General features: G+C 41.0%; 1 protein-coding gene and 1 long non-coding RNA gene across 5 annotated transcripts in view; one reads left to right on the top strand and one right to left on the bottom strand.

The window, feature by feature from the left end:
- The window catches only part of LOC139040317 (uncharacterized), a 66,682-nt gene that overhangs the window by 11,546 nt on the left and 32,336 nt on the right, over positions 1 to 22,800 (top strand). The window lies entirely within an intron of this gene.
- TPX2 (TPX2 microtubule nucleation factor) overlaps positions 1,049 to 22,800 on the bottom strand; it is a 54,363-nt gene continuing 32,611 nt past the window's right edge. For 2 of the 4 annotated variants that reach the window (XM_070485721.1, XM_070485722.1), the window contains exons 9-18: positions 22,549 to 22,700; positions 21,096 to 21,267; positions 18,505 to 18,646; positions 17,625 to 17,841; positions 8,984 to 9,079; positions 7,765 to 7,941; positions 7,237 to 7,383; positions 5,056 to 5,167; positions 4,187 to 4,353; positions 1,049 to 2,606 (exon numbers count right to left, since the gene is read on the bottom strand). In XM_070485721.1, the coding sequence (XP_070341822.1) occupies positions 2,496 to 2,606; positions 4,187 to 4,353; positions 5,056 to 5,167; positions 7,237 to 7,383; positions 7,765 to 7,941; positions 8,984 to 9,079; positions 17,625 to 17,841; positions 18,505 to 18,646; positions 21,096 to 21,267; positions 22,549 to 22,700 (1,493 nt within the window). In that variant the 3' untranslated portion in view covers positions 1,049 to 2,495. Of the gene's footprint in view, positions 2,607 to 4,186; positions 4,375 to 5,055; positions 5,168 to 7,236; positions 7,384 to 7,764; positions 7,942 to 8,983; positions 9,080 to 17,624; positions 17,842 to 18,504; positions 18,647 to 21,095; positions 21,268 to 22,548; positions 22,701 to 22,800 lie in introns of all 4 variants that reach the window. The other 2 variants (XM_070485719.1, XM_070485720.1) reach the window with 1 other exon arrangement.

Below are 22,800 nucleotides of genomic sequence, written 5' to 3'. Positions count from 1 at the left end.
CTGTTGCCTCTAACAGTCTGCCACACATTACTGCCCTGACTCGGGTGTGTCTACAATACAGCGAATGGGATAGAAGCATCCCGTAGGTCCATAATTCTCAGTAACACTCTCTCCAAAACCCTCAACTTGAGGGATGGATTTATTCTCCTATTGGAAACAACCAAAAACAAAAAATGGATGAAATATATAAAAAAATGATACCAGCTGGAAATATATGAATGATAGTGAACTGTTAGAGAACTGCTGATACAAGGGAGGGAGAAAAGCAACATAGGACAGGTGCAGAGAGGGGATCAAGAGATGAACACAAGTGGAAAAACAAAAGCAAGACCAGAAAAAAAATGAAAGCCCTCCCGACAAGTGACAAGAGATATGAAGTCTGGGGTAGAACTAGATTTGTCACCGTACAAGGGATAGAGAACGTCGTCCCTCTTTGGGGCTGATACCTGGGTGCACTCCTTAACTACCCTCTTTCTCTCACTCCCCACGTCCAATCTCTTAGCAAGTCTTGTACAACTTCAAATTACGCTCAGAATCCAACCATTTCTCACACCTCCACTGCTACCAGCCTAGCCCAAGCCACTATCAGCTCTCACCTGGACAACAAAAACCTCCTCACCTTCCTGTTTCCAATCTCACACGCCCGCTCACTCCCCATGCCAGTCTATTCCCCACACAGCAGCCAGGCAGAAAAACATTCATCACCCGACAGAAGAGGACAGTTACTTGCTTCTTGTCTGTCTCCCCTCCTAAAACGTAAGCTCCACGAAGCCAAGGTCTTCGATTTCGGTTCATTGCTGTATTCCTAGAGACTAAAACAGTGCCAAGGTATATATAGGTGGCACCAAATAAATATTTGTTAAATGAACTACATAAGTAGTTATGGAACTGTGTACCATATACTTCTAGGAAATGAATAAAGGACCCACATTTTGCATCAGTTTGTAGGCCTTCAGGAGGGCCAGGGATCTGCAAATCATATATTGCTTTGTCACACATTACTCAATCTACAAATGCTTGTACATAATGCTCACTGAATAAATAAAAGGAATATAAAACAAGTTTAATATCACGTATGGTGCCTAGGACTGGCCTGGGCAGAATATGGATGCTTTTATAGTTCCTGGCACAGGAGTAGATGACTGGTACAGAATAGAATTCATAAACTACGTTAAGTCTAAAAGTAAATACACTATTTAACATGGACCTAGCATATTTGTACCAGCTATGACAAATACAGAGATGACTACGGTAATTTTTGTTCAAGGACTAAAATAATTTTAGATACCTGCATCTCTATAGTTTGTGAACAAGTACAAGTAACTCAGCAGTATGATTGTTCTACTAGAGATATACATAAGAAACATTTGGTGGCCTCCAGAACAGTGAAAGAATAAATTTCTATTATCTTAAGCCACCAAAAAAAAAAGAAAAAAAGAAACATTTGGGAGGCACAGGGAAGGAGGTGATCATCCTTACCTGAGGAGGTCAGATGGTCAAGGAAGAATTTACGAAAAAGATTTCATTTGAGCTGAGTCTTCTCAGCAAGAGTTCACCAGAGGAGGAAAAGCACATTTACGGGAGAGGCATAATCTGTGTGAAGGTCTAACACACACGATTCCCTCCAGAGGAGTTCCTGGGAGCGAGCTAACAAAATATGGAACGCTATTCTGAATAAGACAGAAAAAATTTACAAGGCACTTTCCTTTAAAGACAGAGCCTGTGCTTTTAAACGCTCCTGGACCCTCTTCTCAAAGTACCCATTTTCCCATTAAGATATGACCTCCAAAGGGGCTTGACAGATTTAAAAACACCAAATGACAAAACCAAGGAGGGGAAGACAAACATATTTATTCTAGTCCAGGTTCCTGGAGGACTTCGAGCATGTGCTGCATGGCATTCCCTATTATTCTCAGCACTGAGAAGGGAAGAATGTACCTTACCAGCAGCTCTGCCCAAAGTTTGCCGATGACTGAGGTCCCCAGTCACGCAGACTTCTCCCTTGATATGCAGTTAATGAGGCTTCCCCATTGTGTGCAGAGAAAGGAATCTAAGATACTGATTGTCCCCCATTTAAGCCATCACTTAAATACTATCTCTGTATTTAACTATCTTTATTTTCTGATTAAAATAGAAAAAAAGGGAGGCAGGGAAGGGGCAATAGAAATTACACTGTGCTGATACAGAGACTTTAAATGCTAGTTAAAGTTAAGACCCATAATAAAGGTTAGCTGCTGGTTCAAAGGAAATAACTACATGGAGTCTGATCGAGACACACGTGAGTTGAGTTTCATCATTAACCTCAATAATGTAGGAAAACAATTCTCAACAGAATTGGAGTCCACACTTGTCAGGTATGCTCTGTTGGGCATGGGTAGGTAAAAGTCTGGACAAATGGGTTCTCTCCATGCCCCAGTGACAAAGAAAGAAGGTCCCTGGTTTGATGGAAAGAGCAGCTCCTGTTCCCAGGTGGTGTCTGCAGCTCCCAGCTGAGTTTAGCAGTGGAATCGAGTGGAGAAGTTGGGAGATACGGGCACAGTCAGAGGATGGTCACTTGACTTGACCTCCACACTCTGGTACTTGCGTATTGGATTTGCCTTGTGCACCTGCCGAGTAAGGAAAATAAAGTTACCACTGATAAGGAGGTTAGAGAACTACACTTATAACTGTTTTTTTCTTCTTGAGAAAATGTTGGTGTAGTTTTACAGATCCCATTCACTAATTCAAAGAGGAAGAAAAAAGGCAACACTAGCATGAAAAAGCACCTGAGCTTTGGAGCCCAACTAGGTTTCTATTCAGGTCTTGCAGGGTCTCTCAGCTTACACTGAAGAAGGTCAAACCTATCTCCAGTTTGACTGTTTATTCCTAGGGTGTAATGGGGCTGTACTCAATTGCAGCAGAGAAGAGATACACGGTAAGAACTTGCCAGAGTACAATCTTAAGCTTACTGAGTCTTAATATTCACCAAAAGAATGGACAAAAAACACAATAACCAGGAAGGGTTGCTGGGAGAAGGCGTGATCCTGGCCATCCTCTGGGCAGTCTAAATCCCGAATCAAGACGGATTAGTAGAGAGCTAACTAGCACCGACTGAGCTGTGCTTTAGGCTGTGGCCATCAGCCTACAGTGAGACTCGCTGTAAGAAACAGCTCTATGATGGGGACACAGACAAAAGACAGCTACCAAGTGCTGAAGAAAAATCAAAGAACTTGAGGCTAGAAAAAAGGCTGGTTTTGTGAGTATACCTAGAGTGGGGACTGAATTGTTTTTTCATCCAATCAGCAAATGGTAGCTTGGATTTTGCCGAAAAGCTAGTCCCTTTAATAGTTTGTCCCTAGAGCTTTCCTGCAGCCATAGTCACCCTGCTTAACAGCTGCTGGCCTAGCACTTTCAGACAAAGCCTCAACTTACGTATTTCTATATTCATCCTTTTATTAATCACATGAAGTTCCATCTATAACTGTGTTCTTCCTCATTAATGCAGTTAAAGTGGCTTGCTGCCCTCCTAATAGAAGGGTCCTTAATGTGAATTAAGCTTTCTTTTTGGATAACTAATATCTAAATCATTATGCTAGTCTTAGCATGAAGGGTCACCTGGACCAATATGCACCATAACCCAAGGAATCTGAGTCAAGTATTAAGAGGAAAATGAAAATACAGTTGCCACACAATTCCTATGCTCTTCCCTACCTAGGTTTTCCTGTCTAATTGTAAAACACGTTGGCTTTCTTAAGCCTTAAGGAAATAATAAAAATAAGTTAAATAAATAAAAAGAGTCTTATGAATGCATCACTGCGCATAGTTATACCACATGATATCCTTACGAAAACTCCTGGAAGAAATTCTGTCTGAATTCAATATCAAGGATAATTTATTTTTTTTTAACAACTAGTTTGTTTATATCTCATGAACAGTGTAAGTTTTGTAAGCAACAGGGTGGCTTCTTAAAAGGGCCAAAATTATGGCTCAAACGTAGCAGATATGTGTGTGGATCACAATGTTCGCATCTTCAGTTTTGTTCACGTCTTAGCTTTGTGACCACCCTTGGTTTGTGTGATTTCCTGCTTTCACTCATCTTTGATATGTCATGTAGGCCACCTTAGATCCTTTCTGGAGTAAGGCAAGGTACAGATAAAACAAAATAGAGACAACAGTGGGTTAGTCAGCGCTCATGCTGTTCAGTTACCAGTTCTTTCCGTAGCCTGGCTAGCTCCTCCTTCTGCTGCTCTTCCTCCTGCTGCCTGGCCTCCTCCAACTGCTGGGCTTTCTGAGCTTCCACCTCAGCCATTCTCTTCTCCAGCTCCTGCCGCTCCTTGGCTCTCTTCTCAGTGGCCAGCTGAAAAGGTTCCTGAACTAGAGAACCAGAGAGGCCCTCTGAGTACAGAAACAGAGAGAATATCGGTGCTCAAGGAGGACTTGCAGAAACTTAGCCCCCATGGATCCAGCAAGTGGCACAGACGCGTGTGGCCACAGAAAGGCTGAGCTCTAAGCTAGCCCTGTTGGGACAAAGGTGAAGTAAACCACACACAAAGTCTTAGAATTTTAGGGGTAGGAAGGGTCCCTAATTATCTAATCATCTAATTAGGAGAAAAGCAAAACCCATATGTGAAATAGCTTGCTGAAAACTATATAGTGACTTTGAAACAGATGTAGGAGAAGAATCCCAATTTTCTGACACTTCGTCCAGTGCTTAAGGAATCAACTATTTTGGATCTAAGGCTTGCTTCAGGGCGAACTCCGGAAAGAAATCCTGGCTCTCCCTCCCCTACTTACTTGCTACTCTTTGGGTGGGGAAAGCCTATAACTGTTGCTGAAATGCCAGCTGCCTCTGCCCTGGCTCTTGTTCTATGAATCTGGCCCTAACACATTCTGCAACTCAACATAGCTGCTGGGTACAACAAAGGCAAAAGAGTGGATCCAGGGGAGATAAACTAGATCCTCTAAAGGCAAACGCTTCTGATTGACACAGCATTATACTGACAAGTGAGTCCCAAGGCATTCCCCATAGGAAGTCTGCCAATTCTGCCCCACCCCCAAGGGTACATATAATAATACCAGCAAAGGATTTTTTCTCTTTCTTGGGAACAAAGGGCTCCTGGGAGATGACAATGTTTGGACCGGCCTTGAAGCAAGCTGCTTCTTTCTGCTGTTTCAGTTCTTCCTCCAGCTGTTAGAAAGAAAAGTCTGTCAGATAAGCAACGACACGACTCTCCACGACTGCCACCTCAATGACTGAGTTCTCATGTTTCTAAAGTGCTTCATCAATAAAGACAGCAGATGATTTAATCCAAACCCCAGTTAAAAGCCCTCACATAGACTTTGCACTGAGTAGGTTAGACTGACAACATCTGAACCCAACGAGAACTAGAAAGTATCTTTAATATACTTTTAAGGCCTATCTTAACATCACAAAAATAAACGAGCACACATTATATACTCCTGGATGTGATCACCTATGAAGTATTCTCCCTCCCAACCCCAAAATTACCAGAATTTAATCAAGCCTCTAGATCTAACTACTCATTTATAGGAAGTACAGGAGATAGAGGAACATATTAAAGAACACCATGGGAATGCAATCACCAAAATCCAGATGATGGAAAACCTATAGGACAAACAATCTACTTTATTCAACAAATAAAACACAAGTAGAGGAGCCTATATTCAAAGGGACTTAGAGATTTATCAAACAAATGTAATATGTGAAGCTTATTTGGACCCTGATTTGAAGAATTCAACTATTTAAAAAATTTTCAGAGATTTAGAGGTATATGAATGCTGACTATTTGTCACTATTAAGGGATTACTGCTCATCTTTTTGAGTGTGAAAATATTATTGTGGTTATGGCTTTTTTTTTAATCTTTTCTTTATATTTTAAAGATACATACTGAAGTATTTTTGGGTGAAATGAGATGATCCCTAGGATTTGCTTCAAGGTAACCCTGTGTAGGTAGGAGGATCCAGTGTAGAGAAAAGTAGGTAGAAGTATAGACGAAACAAGACTTTCCGTGTTTTGATCATTATAGAACCAGGTGACAAGCTCATGGAAGTTCATTATACTATTCTCTCTACTTTTGCATATGTCTAAAAACATTTTTAAAAATATTATTATGGAAAATACGCAACACAGACATTCTGTGTCATGGTCCCTGAAAGACAGATATACTCCATTTCCAAAGCAACAGTCCCAAGTTTTCCTAGAGAACAACAGCAACAAAGGACCTGCATCCATCGATGGAGGAAATCACATCTCCTGGGCTTCAAGAGGGGTGACTTCCCATAAACAGAGATTAGCCCAGAGCTCCTTTTAGACAGAGTCTAGGATGTGACAAAAATACAAAAATATTGACACACTGAGGGTGGGTTTCAGGGGAATTTTTTCCACCCTCTCTCAGGTAGGGCAGAATTAGATCCCAATAACAAATTAATTATTTTTAATCACCTGTCATCTATAAAGAGCAAATAGCACACAATGTTGAGAAAACAGCAAACCATATTGAGAATCTATTCTTATTACACTGCTTCTTATCACTACAGAAAGACGTGAATAGTTAATGAACAAGCCTAACAGATAAAACAGAAGAGATCTTAAAGTAACTCCTGACACAGAAAAAAGCCTGTCAGTGCTCACGTTCCCCAGATGATCAGATCACTTAGAGCAGGACTCAGCAAACCTCAGCCTGCAGGCCAAATCCAGCTTACCTCTTTTTGTACAGCCGGTGAGCTAAGAATGGTTTTTACATTTCTAAAGGGTTGAAACACACGTGACAGAGACCATATGTAACCTACAAAACCTAAAATATTTACTACCTGGTCTTTTATATAAAAAGTTTACTCACCCCTGCTTTAGAGTGACAGCCCCTGAAATAATCCAGTATGTTCATTCCCAGATGAATTTCAGTGTAGTGAGTCTAGTTTTTTCTTTTTCTTTTTAAAGATTGGCACCTGAGCTAACATCTTTGCCAATCTTGTTTTTTTTTTTCTGCTTTTTCTCCCCAAATCCCCCCTGTATATAGTTGTATATATTTTTCTTAGTTGTGACATGTGGGATGCTGCCTCAACGTGGCCTGATTAGCGGTGCCATGTCCACACCCAGGATCCAAACTGGCAAAACCTGGGGCCACTGAAGCAGAGCGCGTGAACTTAACCACTTGGTCATGGGGCCGGCCCCTACTTTTTTCTAACAAATCAACAATCAAGCAATTAACATTTTAGCTGCTCTCCTCATCCCCCACCTGGTGCTTCCAAGTTTGTGCCTTCAGAGCACCCCTTTTTTCTGTCTCCAAGCAGAAAGGCTCAATCTGAGTCGCATTCTTCACTTTCTTCTCTGGCAGGTTAATGGTGTCAAAATGAGGCAAAGGAAGCGCCTTAAACTTGGGCACCTAAGAGAAAATATAAGATTTAAGATAAGGCCTCTCTCACCAGAAAGCAATACCTGCTCCAGAATATTTGGATGAATCTGAAAACTAGGAAAGGCCAGTTTTCAAAGCAGCATGGTGTAGCAGAAAGAGTAATGGGCTCAAAAGGAAATCGAGGTTTGCCCTCCAATATCGCCAATAGCAGCCAGAAGGATCATGGGCAAGTCACTTCACTTCCTTGTACCAGAAAGCTTAGTAAAATTACTTGCCCTATTTCTGCTTCATAAGGTTCTTAGAGGAATCGAAGGAAGTCAGTGATTTTCTAGTTAAAAGTGAAAAATAAAAGATTATCTTTGAGGGATCAAAGAATAGTGTTCCGCTACTTGCCGAAATGGAAATACCTACCTCCTCTTTCTGCAGTTCTTTTATTTTCTTCTCCTTCTGTAACTGACGTTCTTTGTCTCGAGAATCAAAAGAGAAAGCGCATATTTCCACGGTTCTTGCCTCTGACATTTGGGGTTTAAAAGGCACCCCATAATGTGGCACAGGTAACGCTCTTATCACTACTGGCTCTTCCTCTTCCTAAGAGAAAAAGTGCAGTCTAGAAACAAGACTCCTCACTCTGTCTCACCTCCTCAGACTGTGGAGTCAGAAGACATTATATGAAAAGAAGTCATTAATTAAGGCAAGTCACTCGACCTCTTGGGTGTTTTAGCTTCCTTTTCTATCAAAGAGGGATAATACCTAAGTCACCTACCAACTCACAGGGGTGAGACCAATGTGGAAGCATTTGATAAAGGACTAACACAATTACCCTTCAAGGAACTAATGTTTTTCACAGGAAGGTTGTAAAAACTAAATGAGGTCCAACGGTGTGAATAAAATGAAGAAGAGAAGAAAGCTACTAACCAAGCATATACCTTGGCCTCTTCTTTGACCCAGCCTCCAGAGTCCACTGAAACATGTGACTGGGAGTTAAGGGTTGCCAAACCCAGAATAGGACCAAGTAAGTTGTTTGGGTTCAAGCTGGTAGCATAAGATTACTGTGTATTTTAGTTTCAAGTGAACCTATAAAAAGGCTTATGCTTGAGATCTGCTATAAAATTACCCTAACTCTGGATATTTATAGATAAAATGGGAGATGTAACAAGAAACTAGCCTGATCAATGACAGTTTCTGTATTCCAATTTCATCAACCATCACCACACAACCTTTGGGTTAATGGAGATAGTTCAGGGTGGATTTAACAGCTTAGTATGAGTTTTAAAAGTGCCTCACTGAAGGTGACAATAGCTCAGGCAAAACAGAGAGTAGGGCTTGGCAACTTTTGATCCATGTTACAACAACAGGCCGATTTTCAGTGCCATAGAAATGGATAAGCCTCTAATAAGTTGCAACCAGTTACCCCCGAAAGCCAGAAAGTTCGTACCCTTATCAACATTATCCTTACCCATACCCTTGCTCCTCTTAGAGGAGCAAAAAAGATGATCAAATGTTCATACTCATTCTTAGAGACAACTCCAGACAAGAGTGATTGCCTCTGAATTCCGTTAAGCCTAAGAAAGAATAACTCTTAGATTGATTATGCAGAAGGAAGAAGAAATTCCCTATCCCAAGGAATCACCTCATCTTCTTTGGTGGGCATTCGGATTCTGTTCTTCAATGCAAATGCCGGTGACTTGGGGACAGTGACTGGACGTACTTTCTTTTCAGGAACACCCTGGAAGGAGTAAGCAACTCAATTAGACATGCCAGAACAATCTCCACTAGGCTTGTGATATGATTAAATCCCTTTCTTAAAGGGAAGTTGATATACCAGGAATCAAAAAAAGACTAGTATTTCAGTGTGCTGTTGTTTACCCAACTAAGACAAAGGCATATGTGGTATGCAGCAGCACCCCAAAGGTGGCTTATTATGACAGACAAGCAGCAAACGACAAGGATATAGTTTGAGCTGTAAGTTCAGCGAAAATAAGGTTCATCAAAATCTCTTTTGGTATTTATGAGAAACACTCCCATAACAGAAAACAAACTAATGCCAATATTTTATTGTTCTCTTCCTTTCTATACTCCAATCTCTCAAAAACAAAATACACAAAGACTTCCAAATGTATCGAGGATCAGAATAAATACTGTCCATTCTCCTAAACCTATTCCATATTCAGCACTACAGTGATAACTTACGGTCAAAAACTTTACCCTCAAAAGACAAGTGGGAGGGGCCGGCCCAGTGGCACAGCGGTTAAGTGCACACGTTCCGCTTTGGCGGCCTGGGGTTCGCAGGTTCGGATCCGGGGCGCGGACATGGCACCGCATGGCACACCATACTGTGGTAGCCGTCCCATATATAAAGTAGAAGAAGATGGGCACGGATGTTAGCTCAGGGCTAATCTTCCTCAAAAAAAAGGTATTGGCCAAGGGCTAGTTTAATTTCCTTTTTGCGAAATAAACGGGCAAAGAACAAGAACAAGCAGGTCACAAAGACATACAAAAGGCTCAATCTCGGTAATTTTAAAAATATAAATTAAAACACAGTATTTTTCACCTATAATACTGGGAGTAATATTTTAAAAACTGACTAATACCAATGTTGGCATGTGTGAAGAGAAGTGAGCACTCACAAACAGCTGGGTAAGGGTACAGGGTATAAATTGGTACAACCTTTGGGAATTAGCTATTAAATTTTTAAATGGTCATATTCTTTCATCCAGTATTACACCTCTAGTATCTGATCTCATTTAGTTTAATTTTTAGGTATATTTCAAAACACTTTTTAAAAGAATAAAAAGTTGCAAAAAACTCAAATTATTTATCAAGAAAGGATCAGTTAAATCCTTCCTTACATTGTAGCACATCCACACAATATAATATGATGCAGCCATCAAAAAGAATAAAACAAATCTTTATTACTGACACAGAACAGTATTCATAATACTGAGGGGAGAGGGATAAGTTGTTGAAACAGAATATTATTTTTGTGTGTTTTTAAAATGTTACATAATTAACCTAAGCATAGAAAATAAAATCTGCAAAGAACACCAAACTGTTAACTCTCACATCTCTTTGAGAGTGAATTAAGAGAGGAATTTAATTTTCTATCTTCCATAATTCTAATACATTCAACTACTACAAAGATTTTTTTCCTTCATGATTCCAAAAGACTGCCAACACTTCAAATTCTTGCAGACTGAATTACATGTTTCATCACGTGCACATCATTCAAAACTAACACATTTTAGAAAGTTGTTCCATAAGCATTTTTTGATTCTCATAGACTTTATACTCTATCACAAATCTGGAAATTAATCCGAACCGCAAAATGGTATCTCTTGGGCTGTTGTTTTGAATGAAGTGTTTGATCAGATCAATTAAAAAAAAATCAAAACCTTGAGACATCCTCAATAACTCCTTCCTTGTTATACTCACATGCATACACTGCCCCATAAGCTCCCTATTCTGCTCCCTCTACTCTTCACTGCCCTGAGATAGGCCACATCATCAACTGCCTGTGCCATTCCACTAGCCTTATAACTGTGTTTCAGCTTCTCTTCTCATTCCCCCAATCCATCTGCTGTATATAGTCAGAATTTTTTCTAAAACACATCTGATCACATCACTTCCTGACTTAAAATTCTTTAAAGGCTCCTATTGTTTACCTATGAAAGTATAACAAATTCCTTGGCATAAAGTACAAGGCCCTTCATAATCAGGCACCCTGCCTGACTCTTCAGCCTTATCCCTTGCTCCTCTTTACACAACACCCTCCAACCACGATGAACTACTGGCAGCTGTCAAAATGTAACATTGGTTCTCAGCTCAGTACCTTTGCTTGTGCTCTCTTCCCTCTGAAATGCCCTGGCTGCTTGGAAGCATCTAGCCCTTCTTTTCAAGCCTCCACTGAAGCATCTCCTCTTTTGTTTTATTTATCTTTTGTGAGGAAGATTCGCCCTGAGCTAACATCCATTGCCAATCCTCCTTTTTTTTTTGCTGAGGAAGACTGTCCCTGAGCTAACATCTGTGCCAGTCTTCCTCTACTTCCTATGTGGGATGCCTCTACAGCATGGCTGACAAGTGAAGTAGGTCCACACCCAGGATCCAAATCTGTGAACCCAGGCTGCTGAAGCAGAGTGCGCAGAAGTTTAACCACTTGGCCATGGGGCCGGTGCCCAGCGTCCCTCGTTTATAAAGCCTTTCAATAGATCTCTCCACTCCTAGAACCTACGGAAATGAGCCCTCTCTCTCCTGTATATAGTTTTATCCTAGTACATACAAAATTTCAGTGCACTTGTTTACTTAGACGGCCATCTCCTCCTGCTAGCATGAGTGCTTTGAAAGTGAGGACTGTTATTCCATCAATCCCTAGCACCTAACCAGACCTTGGCAAGTATAATGCATTCAGTAAATGTTTGCTGAATGAATACAGTAAGAATGAATAACAGAATTTATACCTTGGACTCTAAGTCTCTTGGACTCTAATTTATACCATGGGAGACTTCTTAATCCCAACAATGTTGCAACTCTTCAAAACATGTTTGGAATGTCTTTCTGGCATGGCTTTCAAAGTCAGTTTTTAGGCCATATAAGGTAGTTGCTCAATCTTTACTTTTAAAGATTTTATTTTTTTCCTTTTTCTCCCCAAAGCCCCCCGGTACATAGTTGTGTATTCTTCATTGTGGGTCCTTCTAGTTGTTGCATGTGGGATGCTGCCTCAGCGTGGTTTGATGAGCAGTGCCATGTCCGCGCCCAGGATTCGAACCACCGAAACACTGGGCCGCCTGCAGCGGAGCGCGTGAACTTAACCACTCGGCCACGGGGCCAGCCCCCAATCTTTACTTTTAATTAAATGAAATTGTTTCCAGATCTATTATACTGGACTGCTCAGAAGTTTCAGTTCCAAATGACTTTAGACAAACTCCTAAAAGCAAACAAATCTTTAAAATATGAAGATTTACCATCGTTGAAGAGACCCAAATGACTGTGCTCAAGTACCCAAGACAAGTGGCTTTTCCAAAATGCTTTGTACAATATCAATCATTGGAAAGAATTTATACCCTCGCAAGGTGACCACTGTAAAGGGATGCTCATTCTGCTGTGAAAGTTCTTGTATGTTTTCTAAAGAAAGCCAAGGTCACTAGCATAGTGAAATCCAATAGAGCAGAACTTGTAATCAGAGTGACAAAAGTCCATGAAACGGGTTTTCAAATAATGCTTACCACAAACAACAAAAATCTGTTGTTCTACAACATCCTGGACAGGTGGGAGCAGGAAGAACACTGAGCAGGGAATCAGAGGTCTGCTCTAGTCCAGCTCTGATTCTAATCTGTTTAACTTGGGCACAGTAGATAGTTTTCTAGGCCTTCGGTTTTTGTTTTTGTCTTTTCATAAAATAATGAAAATAAATATCTGAGCACTCATTTAGTTCTAAAATAATCTCTCTTTTCCTATTTTTCCCCTGTCTTCTCTGTATCCACCCAGCAGAGATGTGCGTTTTACAAGAGGAGCAATGGAAATCTCTAATAAGTTAGCCATGAAAGAGATATTTATGCACAATCAATCCTCTTAATTAGTTGGGGGAGAGGGAAAGGTGATTTATGAAAATCAACTTTGCAGCAACTATCCACCGACACTCCCACCTCCACTGCAATCAAAGCCAACTGAGGGCCCAATCAGAAATAAAGAAAAGGAATTTGAGTTTCTAGAAAACAGAGAAGGCTGCTTGTTTTGCTATTTTAAGTTTGTTTAGTTATAGGCTCCTTGAGGGCAGGGAATATCGTCATTTGCGTTTCTTTGCATTCTCCACAGCATCTACAAGTAGCAGTATTTGTTCACCAAATACATTGATTAATATTACCATCATTATTTGTTTACATGTCAATCTGCACTAGCAGATTGTGAAAGCTTTGAGGACGATGATTGTGTCTTATTCCATCTTTGAATACCCCATGTCTAACCAGGCTGGTGCATTTCAGCTTGTTTCGCCACTCACTCAGTTATCCAATGTTGGCCGCCTATGCTGTGATGCCAGGAGCTGGGGATACAGAAGTGAACAAAGCAGACATACGTAGTCCCTGCTCTCAGGGAGCTCACATTCTAGCGGAGAAAAGAGATGATGAAAAAGTAACAAATGAAGTATTTCCTGATTTTCACAAGTGCTCTGAAGAAACCTAGCAGAATGTGGAGCTAAAGGATAATGGGGGGAAGCTCCGATGGGAAGCTCGGGGAAGGTGTCTCTAAAGAGGTGATGTGTGGTTAGAAGAGGGCAATGTGGATAGACAGAGGACACATTTAGGAAAAGCACCCCAGGAGGGGAGATGGGGGTGTTGGGGTGAGCAGTTCTCCCTAAGGCAGGATATGCCCCCAAGTGCCCCGGGCAAAGGTTCTCGGGCCTGTCCTAGAGCAGTTAGTAAATTACTGTGAAGCAATATTATCTCAGGGAGTATGAAAAAAAAAAAAAGCCTGTTGGTCTACCCAAGTCATCCCTAAAATATCGCTGCTAAAATTACTCACTGGCCTCACTGACAGCACATCCACCTCTGTGGTGCCCCAGCTCCCCACTAGATGTCGGCACCAAGTTCACATTTCACACCCTTGAGCTCAAGGCTTTCATCACTCCCCCTCTACCCCCAGAGCCCTTTTTCATCTCTGCCTCATGGCCCACTGCTGCCCAAGCCCATCTCTCATCAGCCCTGTTGGCTCCTTGCCACCTACCAACCACAGTGGGAGAGCACAAGAAATACCATAAGGACACATGGAAAGGGAGCTTCAGCACCAGGGGGACACAGGTGGGGGACAACAGTGGCAGACAGACAGGCTGCATTTGGGCTCTGGGAGGCAGGCTTTTCTGTTCTGCTGTAAGAATCCAAGACTAGAAGTCAAGAGACATAGGCTCAGCTGTGCCATCAACTTTTAAAAAGGTTTCCGTGGGCAAACCGCATTCCCCTTTCAAAGCTTCCTTTCTGAAGAGTGAAGAGGGTGGACAAGAACAGATCTAATGTCTCCTTCTATGCTCTGCTTCTCTAGAAACCAAGAGCTGAAGTGAAAATCATTCGAAATTTTAGTAGGGAGAGCTGCAAACAGCCAGCGTCAAACTCAAAAAAGTGCGTTTGCCAAAATAAACAATGATATCAGTTAGCATTGTGGGGTAGAATAATATAGTGTTTAAGGAGATGTTCCAATTCTGGTTCTGCATAGTGGATACCTCTTAGTGCCTCTTTCCTCATCTGAAAAAGCAGGATAAAAATAGAAGCTACCTCTTAAGAGTTGTTATGAGAAATAATAAGATAATCTACATAAAACAATCAGTACAATGTAAGCATGCAATAAAATGACAGTTATTACTATTAACAACATGACTGCTTACTGTGTGTCAGACACTAAGTTCTTCACGGGTGCTCTAATTTACGCCGCACCTAACAAATCAAAACTCCAGGGGTGGGACCCAGGAATCTGTTTATGTAATAAGATCTCCAGAGGATTCTGCGAACCAGTTGAATTTGGCAAACACTTCCCTCCAGCATACCACATCAATTCAGTCGCATCTTACTTACTTACCTAGTGCTTTGCTGATCTGTTTATCCAGAATTCTCAACAAGGCATAACCTGGTACAATGCTACTCTAAGACCTCACTTAACTAACTCTAATGAACTCAAGTCACCCTTCCCCACTTCCTACTTCACCAGAGCATTTCCAAAGTGCAACAAACTGCCAAACCAATTTCCCAAATCAATGTTTCTAAAAATGGAGTTCAGGCATGACTGGTGATATGGAAGAGGATGTTCAGTGGGATATTTTTACTTAATAATCACATATTTTCCTAAGAAACTTCTATTTTATTTATTAAGTATTATTAATTTTTTTGAAGAAGATTGGCCCTGAGCTAACACCTGCCGCCATTCCTCCTCTTTTTGTTCAGGAAGACTGGTCCTGAGCTAACATCTGTGCCCATCTTCCTCTACTTTATATGTAGGACGCCTGCCACAGCATGGCTTGACAAGCGGTGCGTAGTTCCACATCTGGAATCTGAACCAGCAAACCCTGGGCCACCGAAACAGAAGACACAAACTTAACCACTGCACCACCGGGCTGGCCCCAGAACCTTCTATTTTAAAACAAGAGCATGGACCCTGGAACCCTACTACACAGATTCATATTCCAGTTCTATCACTGGCTAGTTTGTGATCCTGGGCAAGTTACTTAACCTGTATGTTTCCTAATTGTAAAACAGATTGATAATAGTACTTATAGTGTCTACCTTATAAGATTATTATGAGAATTAAGTTATTATATAAAGAGCTTAGAATAAAACTTGGCATACAATAAGCTTTATATAAGTATTAGCTATTATTGTTGTTATTTATGGCAAAAAGTACCAGCTTTCCATTTATATAGTGACTTAAATGTTCCCTTTAAAATTACTTTAAAAATTAGTCGATTTTAAGACTATATAAAGTCAATATTGGTATATGAGATACAAGGATATAGTAAAAATCAAGAAGGTGGTATGTGAATGAAATAAAAAACAAAAACTTATAGCAGGAGGAAAAGCCAGGAGCTTGGAGAAAAAGATTTAAAAGCAAGGTGTGGACCTACAACTATGTACTGGGGGCTTGGAGGGGAAGAAAGAAAAAAAAAAAGATTGGCAGCAGATGTTAGCTCAGGTGCCAATCTTTAATATAAATAAACAAATAAAAGCTTGGTGCCAAATGAATGCTACAGAAGCCTTCAGGAAGTCATTTCTTTTCTTTGGGCTTCTGTTTCCTAGTGAGTAAAATGGAAACATAGAGCCCTTCTGGCTCTAGGATTCTGAATTTGCCTATGACCCACATTTCCCTCGAATTCAGAATACTGCTTCCTCAGCAGGTAAGGACAAAGGTGGCACAGCTCTTGGAGACTAATCACTTGGGTGGGAAGAGGTTTCTTGAAAGTTTATGTTACAGAGTTTGGCCTATAGTACATGTGCATCAGAGCAACAAAAAAAAGAGAAAAGCATTGTGAATAGAAAAGAGGCCTCACATGGAGAAAGCCCTCAATTGAAAGAAGAGAGGAAGAATCATTTCTAAGCATTATCATGCTTTTTTAAAGCCTGGAAAATATAACTTCAGATTGCTTCTGACTTAGTGCTAAGAAAACAGAATATACAAAACTAAGTCCCCAGTTGAAGGTAATATATTGGTACACAGTTTCACTTAAAACCATGGTGACTCTAAAGGGCGAGCAAAAAGAAAGAGGACAGAAAAACAGACTTCTTCTAGTATCTGCACATAAATCAATCCAAATTAGGGGGATAGGGTGTTTTCCCATCAGCACAGAAATACATCCAAAACCTATCTTTGCACTTATGCAGGTGCTGAACTCCATTACTTATCTTTGACCGTGGCATCTCTTCCTGATTGTATATTTTCTCTAAAATCATGACTGTGAGCCCACCATCAAACTACAACCCACTTCTCTAGTCTAGTTTCCAGTTGCTCCTCTTAACACACTTCTTTTTTCCAATTTAACTGAGTCACTCACAGCTCCCATAGCTACCCCACACTCAGGCTTTGTCTTATTCCCACTGCCTGGCATGCTCTACCGGTCCGTTTCATTTGCATTTCTACAAGTCCAAATCCTACCATGTAGCAGAAAAGCAATACAATGAAGTGTTAAGATCATCATGGACTCTGGAGCCAAAGTGCCTGAATTCTTATCCTTGCTCCCCTCTTTACTAGCTGAGTGCCCTGCGAATGCTACTTAACCTCTCTGTCCCTCAATTGCCTCATCCAAAACTGGTGATAATTAGAGCAAACCACCCGAAGGAGTTGTGGTCAAAATGAATGGGTTTATACAGGAAAAGGGCTTAGAGCAGCACCTGGCACAAAGTGAAAGTGTCAGCTATTATGACACTGACAACAACAGAAGGATGACAACGATGACTACTACACCTTGTCAAGGCTCAGGTCAAATGCTTCCTCCTCCACAAAGCGTTCCCTGAACCTTCTATGGGGAAGAAATCATTATCTCCTTTGAATGCTTATAGTACTTTGAACTGTCATCTCTGTTAGAACACTTCTGTCTCATTTTATGTTATTTAAACATGTTGTCTCCCTTGCTGAGACTTTAAGTTTCCTCAGAGCAAAATCCACTTCTGATATGTCTTTTTATCACCCACAGCTCCTAACCTGATGCCCTGATCATAGCACCTACTCGAACATTTGTGAATGAGTGGATATTTGGTCATGAGCAGGGCACTTCTGCCAGCATGCAGAGCCTCAACCATTCTTACCACAACGTCTTCCAAGATCTTAGTAGGGCAAGGTCTGGAATGAAATTCAAAGTGTTCATCCTCTGATTTCTTCTTTGACTCTCGCTCTTGGATTCTCTTCTCAATTTCCAAATCAAAGCCAATAGCCTGAGTAGGTGGCTTGACAGGTGGTTTCTTGGGCAAGATGGGCCCACCTTCAAGAATTCTGGGATCAAGTTCCCGTGCTTTGAATTTGTATCTGGTAAGGTGAGAGTTTAAATGACAACCACAAAAAAAATTTTTTTAATAAAATGAAAACGACAGAAACACAAAGTAAGCCAAAAACAGAAAAATAATAATCATTAAGATTACCCATCTTGCACAGCAAAATTTCAGTTCTCTCCATAGCCATTATTTCTACCTCTAGAGCAAAGAATAAATGAGACAGTCCTAACATTCCCAATACTTTAAAGATTGGGGTTTCTCTTCCTAGAGGAAGCTCCACCTTCTCAAAAGAAGTACAAAAAGGAATGGAAGAAGGATATAGGAGACAAACTTCAGTACCAACCACATTAAGTCCAGTTTCCTCCACTGATAACAGCGGTAATGATCCCTTGGGTAGCCGGAAGGGGTGGGGTCTACCTAAACTAATCTCAGAGGATAACCATTAATTGGAATCCTAAGGAAGTTCTCCCACTCAAACCTCTGCCTTAGTTTTTTACCAGTTTACACTCCAGGACATCTCCATTTTCCCACTTTCAATCCTTTAATCATAGAGGCAGGGGCATAGCCTGCAGAGCCTCTAACTCAAATGCCATAAATTCCCATGGCAAGAAAAAGAGCAACTGTCCCCCTTACAGAAATGAAAAGAAAGCAGGCAGATTCTTAGAACTCTCCCTCCAATGCTGCCGATGGGACTTACTGTTGCAGTTTCTCTAGCTCCTCGGCTTCCAGATCCGCTGCGCTTTTGCAGGTCACAGGCCTTGCGCGCTGCTTGGTTTGCAGCACGGGAGTCTGTGGGTCTCTGGATATCTTGGCCACAGTAGATTTGGAGGGTAACAGAGCTGTAAACCGAGATCACAGACATTTACCTAGCTCCCCAAGACCCCATTTCCCTATAGGTGCTAACTCAGCTCGGCAGCCCAGAGATGCCAAATCGCACAGTGACTGGCCTTCTGCTCAGCTCAGCTCTCATCTGTCAACCTCACAAACATTCTGTCCCTTCTTCTCTATCACTCTTTACTGAGGGGTATGCGGAGACTTTGGGTAGTCTGCTATCATCTTCTGAACTTAAAATCTGTTCATGTCTGATGGATTCCTTATCACTGCAAAGGGCTATACTTCCCTTCTATTGACAATGCCAACTATTTTGCTTGTTATTGATAAATAAGATTGTTGCTTATTCTAGCTTTAAAATAAGGCCTTTCTTATTTAAAATAAGTAAAAACTCCCAATTTTATGAACTCTCTAAAAGCATCTACATCAAAGTATCAAGACCATCTCTCATAGAAAGTCAAATGGAGAAAGTAAAAAAACTATGTCAAACCATCAATATTAAGGCTATACTACTGCTCATAGAGAATATTGATTTACCCGGCCAGGGGCAATCTTATCAATTTTCACAATTATATAGGATGAGTCCTCTATTTTAGATCTTATCACATAAGATAAGAAGATAAGGGGCCAGGTCAGTGGCACAGCAGTTAAGTGTGCACATTCCACTTTGGCAGCCCAGGTTCACCGGTTCAGATCCTGGTGCAGACATGGCACCGCTTGGCACACCATGCTGTGGTAGGCATCCCACACATAAAGCAGAGGAAGATGGGCATGGATGTTAGCTCAGGGCCAGTCTTCCTCAGCAAAAAAGAGGAGGATTGGCAGCAGTTAGCACAGGGCTAATCTTCCGAAAAAAACAAAACAAAACAAAAGGAATTTATGAATTTAAAAAAAAAAAAATTAAAAAAAGAAAAAAGATGAGAAGATAGAAACCATGGGGCCAGCCCCACGGCCAAGTAGTTAAGTTCACACGCTCCACTGTGGCAGCCCATGGTTTCCCCAGTTCGGATCCTGGGTGCAGGCATGACATAGCTCATCAAGCCACGTTGAGGTGGCGTCCCACATGCCACAACTAGAAGGACCCACAACTAAAAGCACACAACTATGTATTGGGGTGCTTTGGGGAGAAAAAGGAAAAATAAAATCTTTAAAAAAAAAAGAAGATAGAAACCAAATCTATTTATTTTATAAATAAGCCAGGCTTCAAGTATACATATAACCATTATTTAGCTAGAATTGTACAGTTTTAAATAAAAATTGCAGAAAATAATTCTCCTTTCTGTTTGCCAGGACCAGGATTCTAGGAGCAGGGCATATCAGACTCTAAGAATCATATATTATTTGAAAAGTCATGTTTAATATTTAAATTTCCATTAGGATAAAAAAACCATTTCATTATTTTCATAATATAAAATTTGACAAATGGCTACTGGAACATAATAACAATGCTAAGAAATGCTGTACTTAAAGGAACTTGTCTGGCTACCTACCATAGCACGGAACAATGCCTATGCAAGGACAGAAAAAATTGAGACCTTCAAAACAACCAGATTCTGCTTTATCCAGAATGCCAGCCTTATGCTCCTGACAACTATTTTACACCTCTTCCATTTCTCAAATTTCTTTACCTTCCTTCTTGTGATTACTTTTATAAAGGTAGAAGCTATTAGATTAGAATCCTCTTATCTGTTCGCCACCAAATCTACAACCCACTACATTTGCACCCATTCCTCTCACTCTTCCACCCTCCTTTCAAAGAACCACCACTCCTCCTGTGCTAACTATCCCTCCCCTGGCTGCCTGCACAGGGACTTAATCATTGGTTATCCCCTTTCTCTCCTGTATCTTCCACTCCTTTCTGTCAGGGACTTCTCAGCATATGGACACGCTCTACCTATCTCCCACCTCCCTTGACTCTTACAGCTCCCTCCACATTCATAGCACTTACCACAATCTGTAATGATCTATTTGTTCACCTCTCTCACTGAATAAGAACTTGATGTTGAGTAGCACTAAATCCATTTTGTTCACTTCTATATCCCCTACACCCAACACAGTGCCTGGTGTTTAGTGGTTAAAAAATGTGTTGAGTCGCTGAACAAAAAGCACACAACCTTGAAGGAACGGAATGCCTTCATTTTCTGTAGGTGAGTAAATGCATTTCACACTCTGACACATGGCAAAGATAGCCTTGATGTGTAATGACATCTCAGGTTACCTTAATTCCCCATGGCCAATTATTGACCAGGAGGATCAAGGTGGTTCATGGGTAAAAGTGGACAGATAGCTGAGTGGTTTGAGAAATGCTCAACTATACATTGTTGTCTGCACATAGGCATATGCCATACTTTAGTTCAAAAGTAGGATTTCAAGTAAAGGCAAATTTGTGCCTAAGATGTAAGCAAAGGGAATTCTAGGGGAGGCTCCAGCGGGCTATGATATTGGTAAGAAACTTGCCTATTTCATCCTTCTTGCTCCTCAAATGGTATCTGTTAGGGGTTCGTTTATGGAAGGCTTCGACCTGCTGTGCAAGGGGCACATACGTAGAAGCTGTTTCATCAAATGTTCTTTTCTTTCCTTGGGACAGGTTGAAAGGCTTGATAATGGTGCATCCCCTAATCACTCGGGCCTGTAAAGAAAGAGTTTTTCCCAAATGAAGTGTTACATTAGAGCTCAGAGCTACCACAAGCCACATATTCAGCACAGAGGATAAAAAAAAAAGGGTCCACATAAAGCCAAGATTATTATTCTTAAGTTTGCCAGTTCTTGAGCAAGAGTTATAACTAGTCTATTCCCATCTTTTAAAAAGGGGGGGAAAGAATCTAGCACTTAACAAATTATCTGTTCTGCAATAGTACATAAGGTGATTTTTCCCAAGCAAGTTAATGTTTTGAAGAATCAAGAGCAAGTATTCTGGGGCTGGCCCACCGGTCGAGTGGTTAAATTCACGCACTCCACTTCGGCAGCCCAGGGCTTCACCAGTTCGGATCCTGGGCGCGGACATGGCACCGTTCATCAAGCCATGTTGAGGCGGCATCCCACATGCCACAACTAGAAGAATCCATAACTAAAAATACACAACTATGTACCGGGGTGCTTTGGGAAAAAAAGGAAAAATAAAATCTAAAAAAAAAAAAAAAAAAAAGAGGAAGTATTCTTAGAATTAGAAGGGAAAAAAGCTGCAAAGGTATCCCACCCCAAATCCCTTTAAAAAAAACTGACTGGGCTTCCAGGTCTGGAGCAGGTAAGGTAGCTGTCAGATCTCTCCACACACCCTCCCTAAAACTGACTGATGAAGAAGCCTATTCTTTGGATCGTTAGTTTTTACAAAACGGGTCTCTGATTGGAAACAAACTCTTCAAGGACCTATGTCACAAGGGAAGAAACACAACCCCACGGTTTAAGACTGCAAAGGACTGACTTCAACAAACAACGCTGCTGACTGCAAACACACGGAGAATTCTCAGTACTGGATTTTTATTTAGGACTGTCACTGTCCTTGTTAGTGCTCTGGTAACACAACTGCACAGGATTTAAGCGGTCCGCCCCAACCTCATTTTTCCCATAAACTCTGTTATATTTTGTACACCACTTTGCAGACACAGATGTTTTTCAAGAATTTTGTAACAGCACAAGCTGTAACGAGCCTATACCTACAATTTGCCACACATAATTCTATGCGTTTTATGTACATTCTCAATTCCGTTTTCACAGCAAGTTGGTAAGATGCTTCTCAGAGAGATAGAGTGATTTGTCCAAGGTCACAAAGCTAACAGAGGATTTAGATCTATCTTAACTCAAAAACATATGCTTCTCTTGATTGTATTACTGTAAGTAGTGACCACAAATACTCCACCTGAAATCCTCACTGAATTAGTGACAAGAATATTCATTTAGTCCATCAACTTACAGGAGATGGAGGATGCTTTCGCAGTTCAGATGTAAAGTTCACTTCCTTATACTCCTCCTGGTTCTTAGGATGTTGTTTGATTCGCTCATCTGTGCGGAAGTGGAAGTCAACCGATTTGGTTACCTGGCTCACTGATTTCTTCACAGGTTGCCCTGAGTGAGGAGCAGAGTAAAACACACACGTGACACTAAGAACAGAGAAATCAGTAAATCCTCTTTTATTCAGTCCTTTTGGTATTTCTATTACCATGGA

The sequence above is a fragment of the Equus asinus genome, chromosome 15 (assembly GCF_041296235.1).
Source record: "Equus asinus isolate D_3611 breed Donkey chromosome 15, EquAss-T2T_v2, whole genome shotgun sequence".
In the NCBI taxonomy this organism is placed as follows: domain Eukaryota; kingdom Metazoa; phylum Chordata; class Mammalia; order Perissodactyla; family Equidae; genus Equus; species Equus asinus.
Note: the sequence above shows the minus strand (reverse complement) of the source record. Positions and strands in the feature narration are given on the sequence as shown.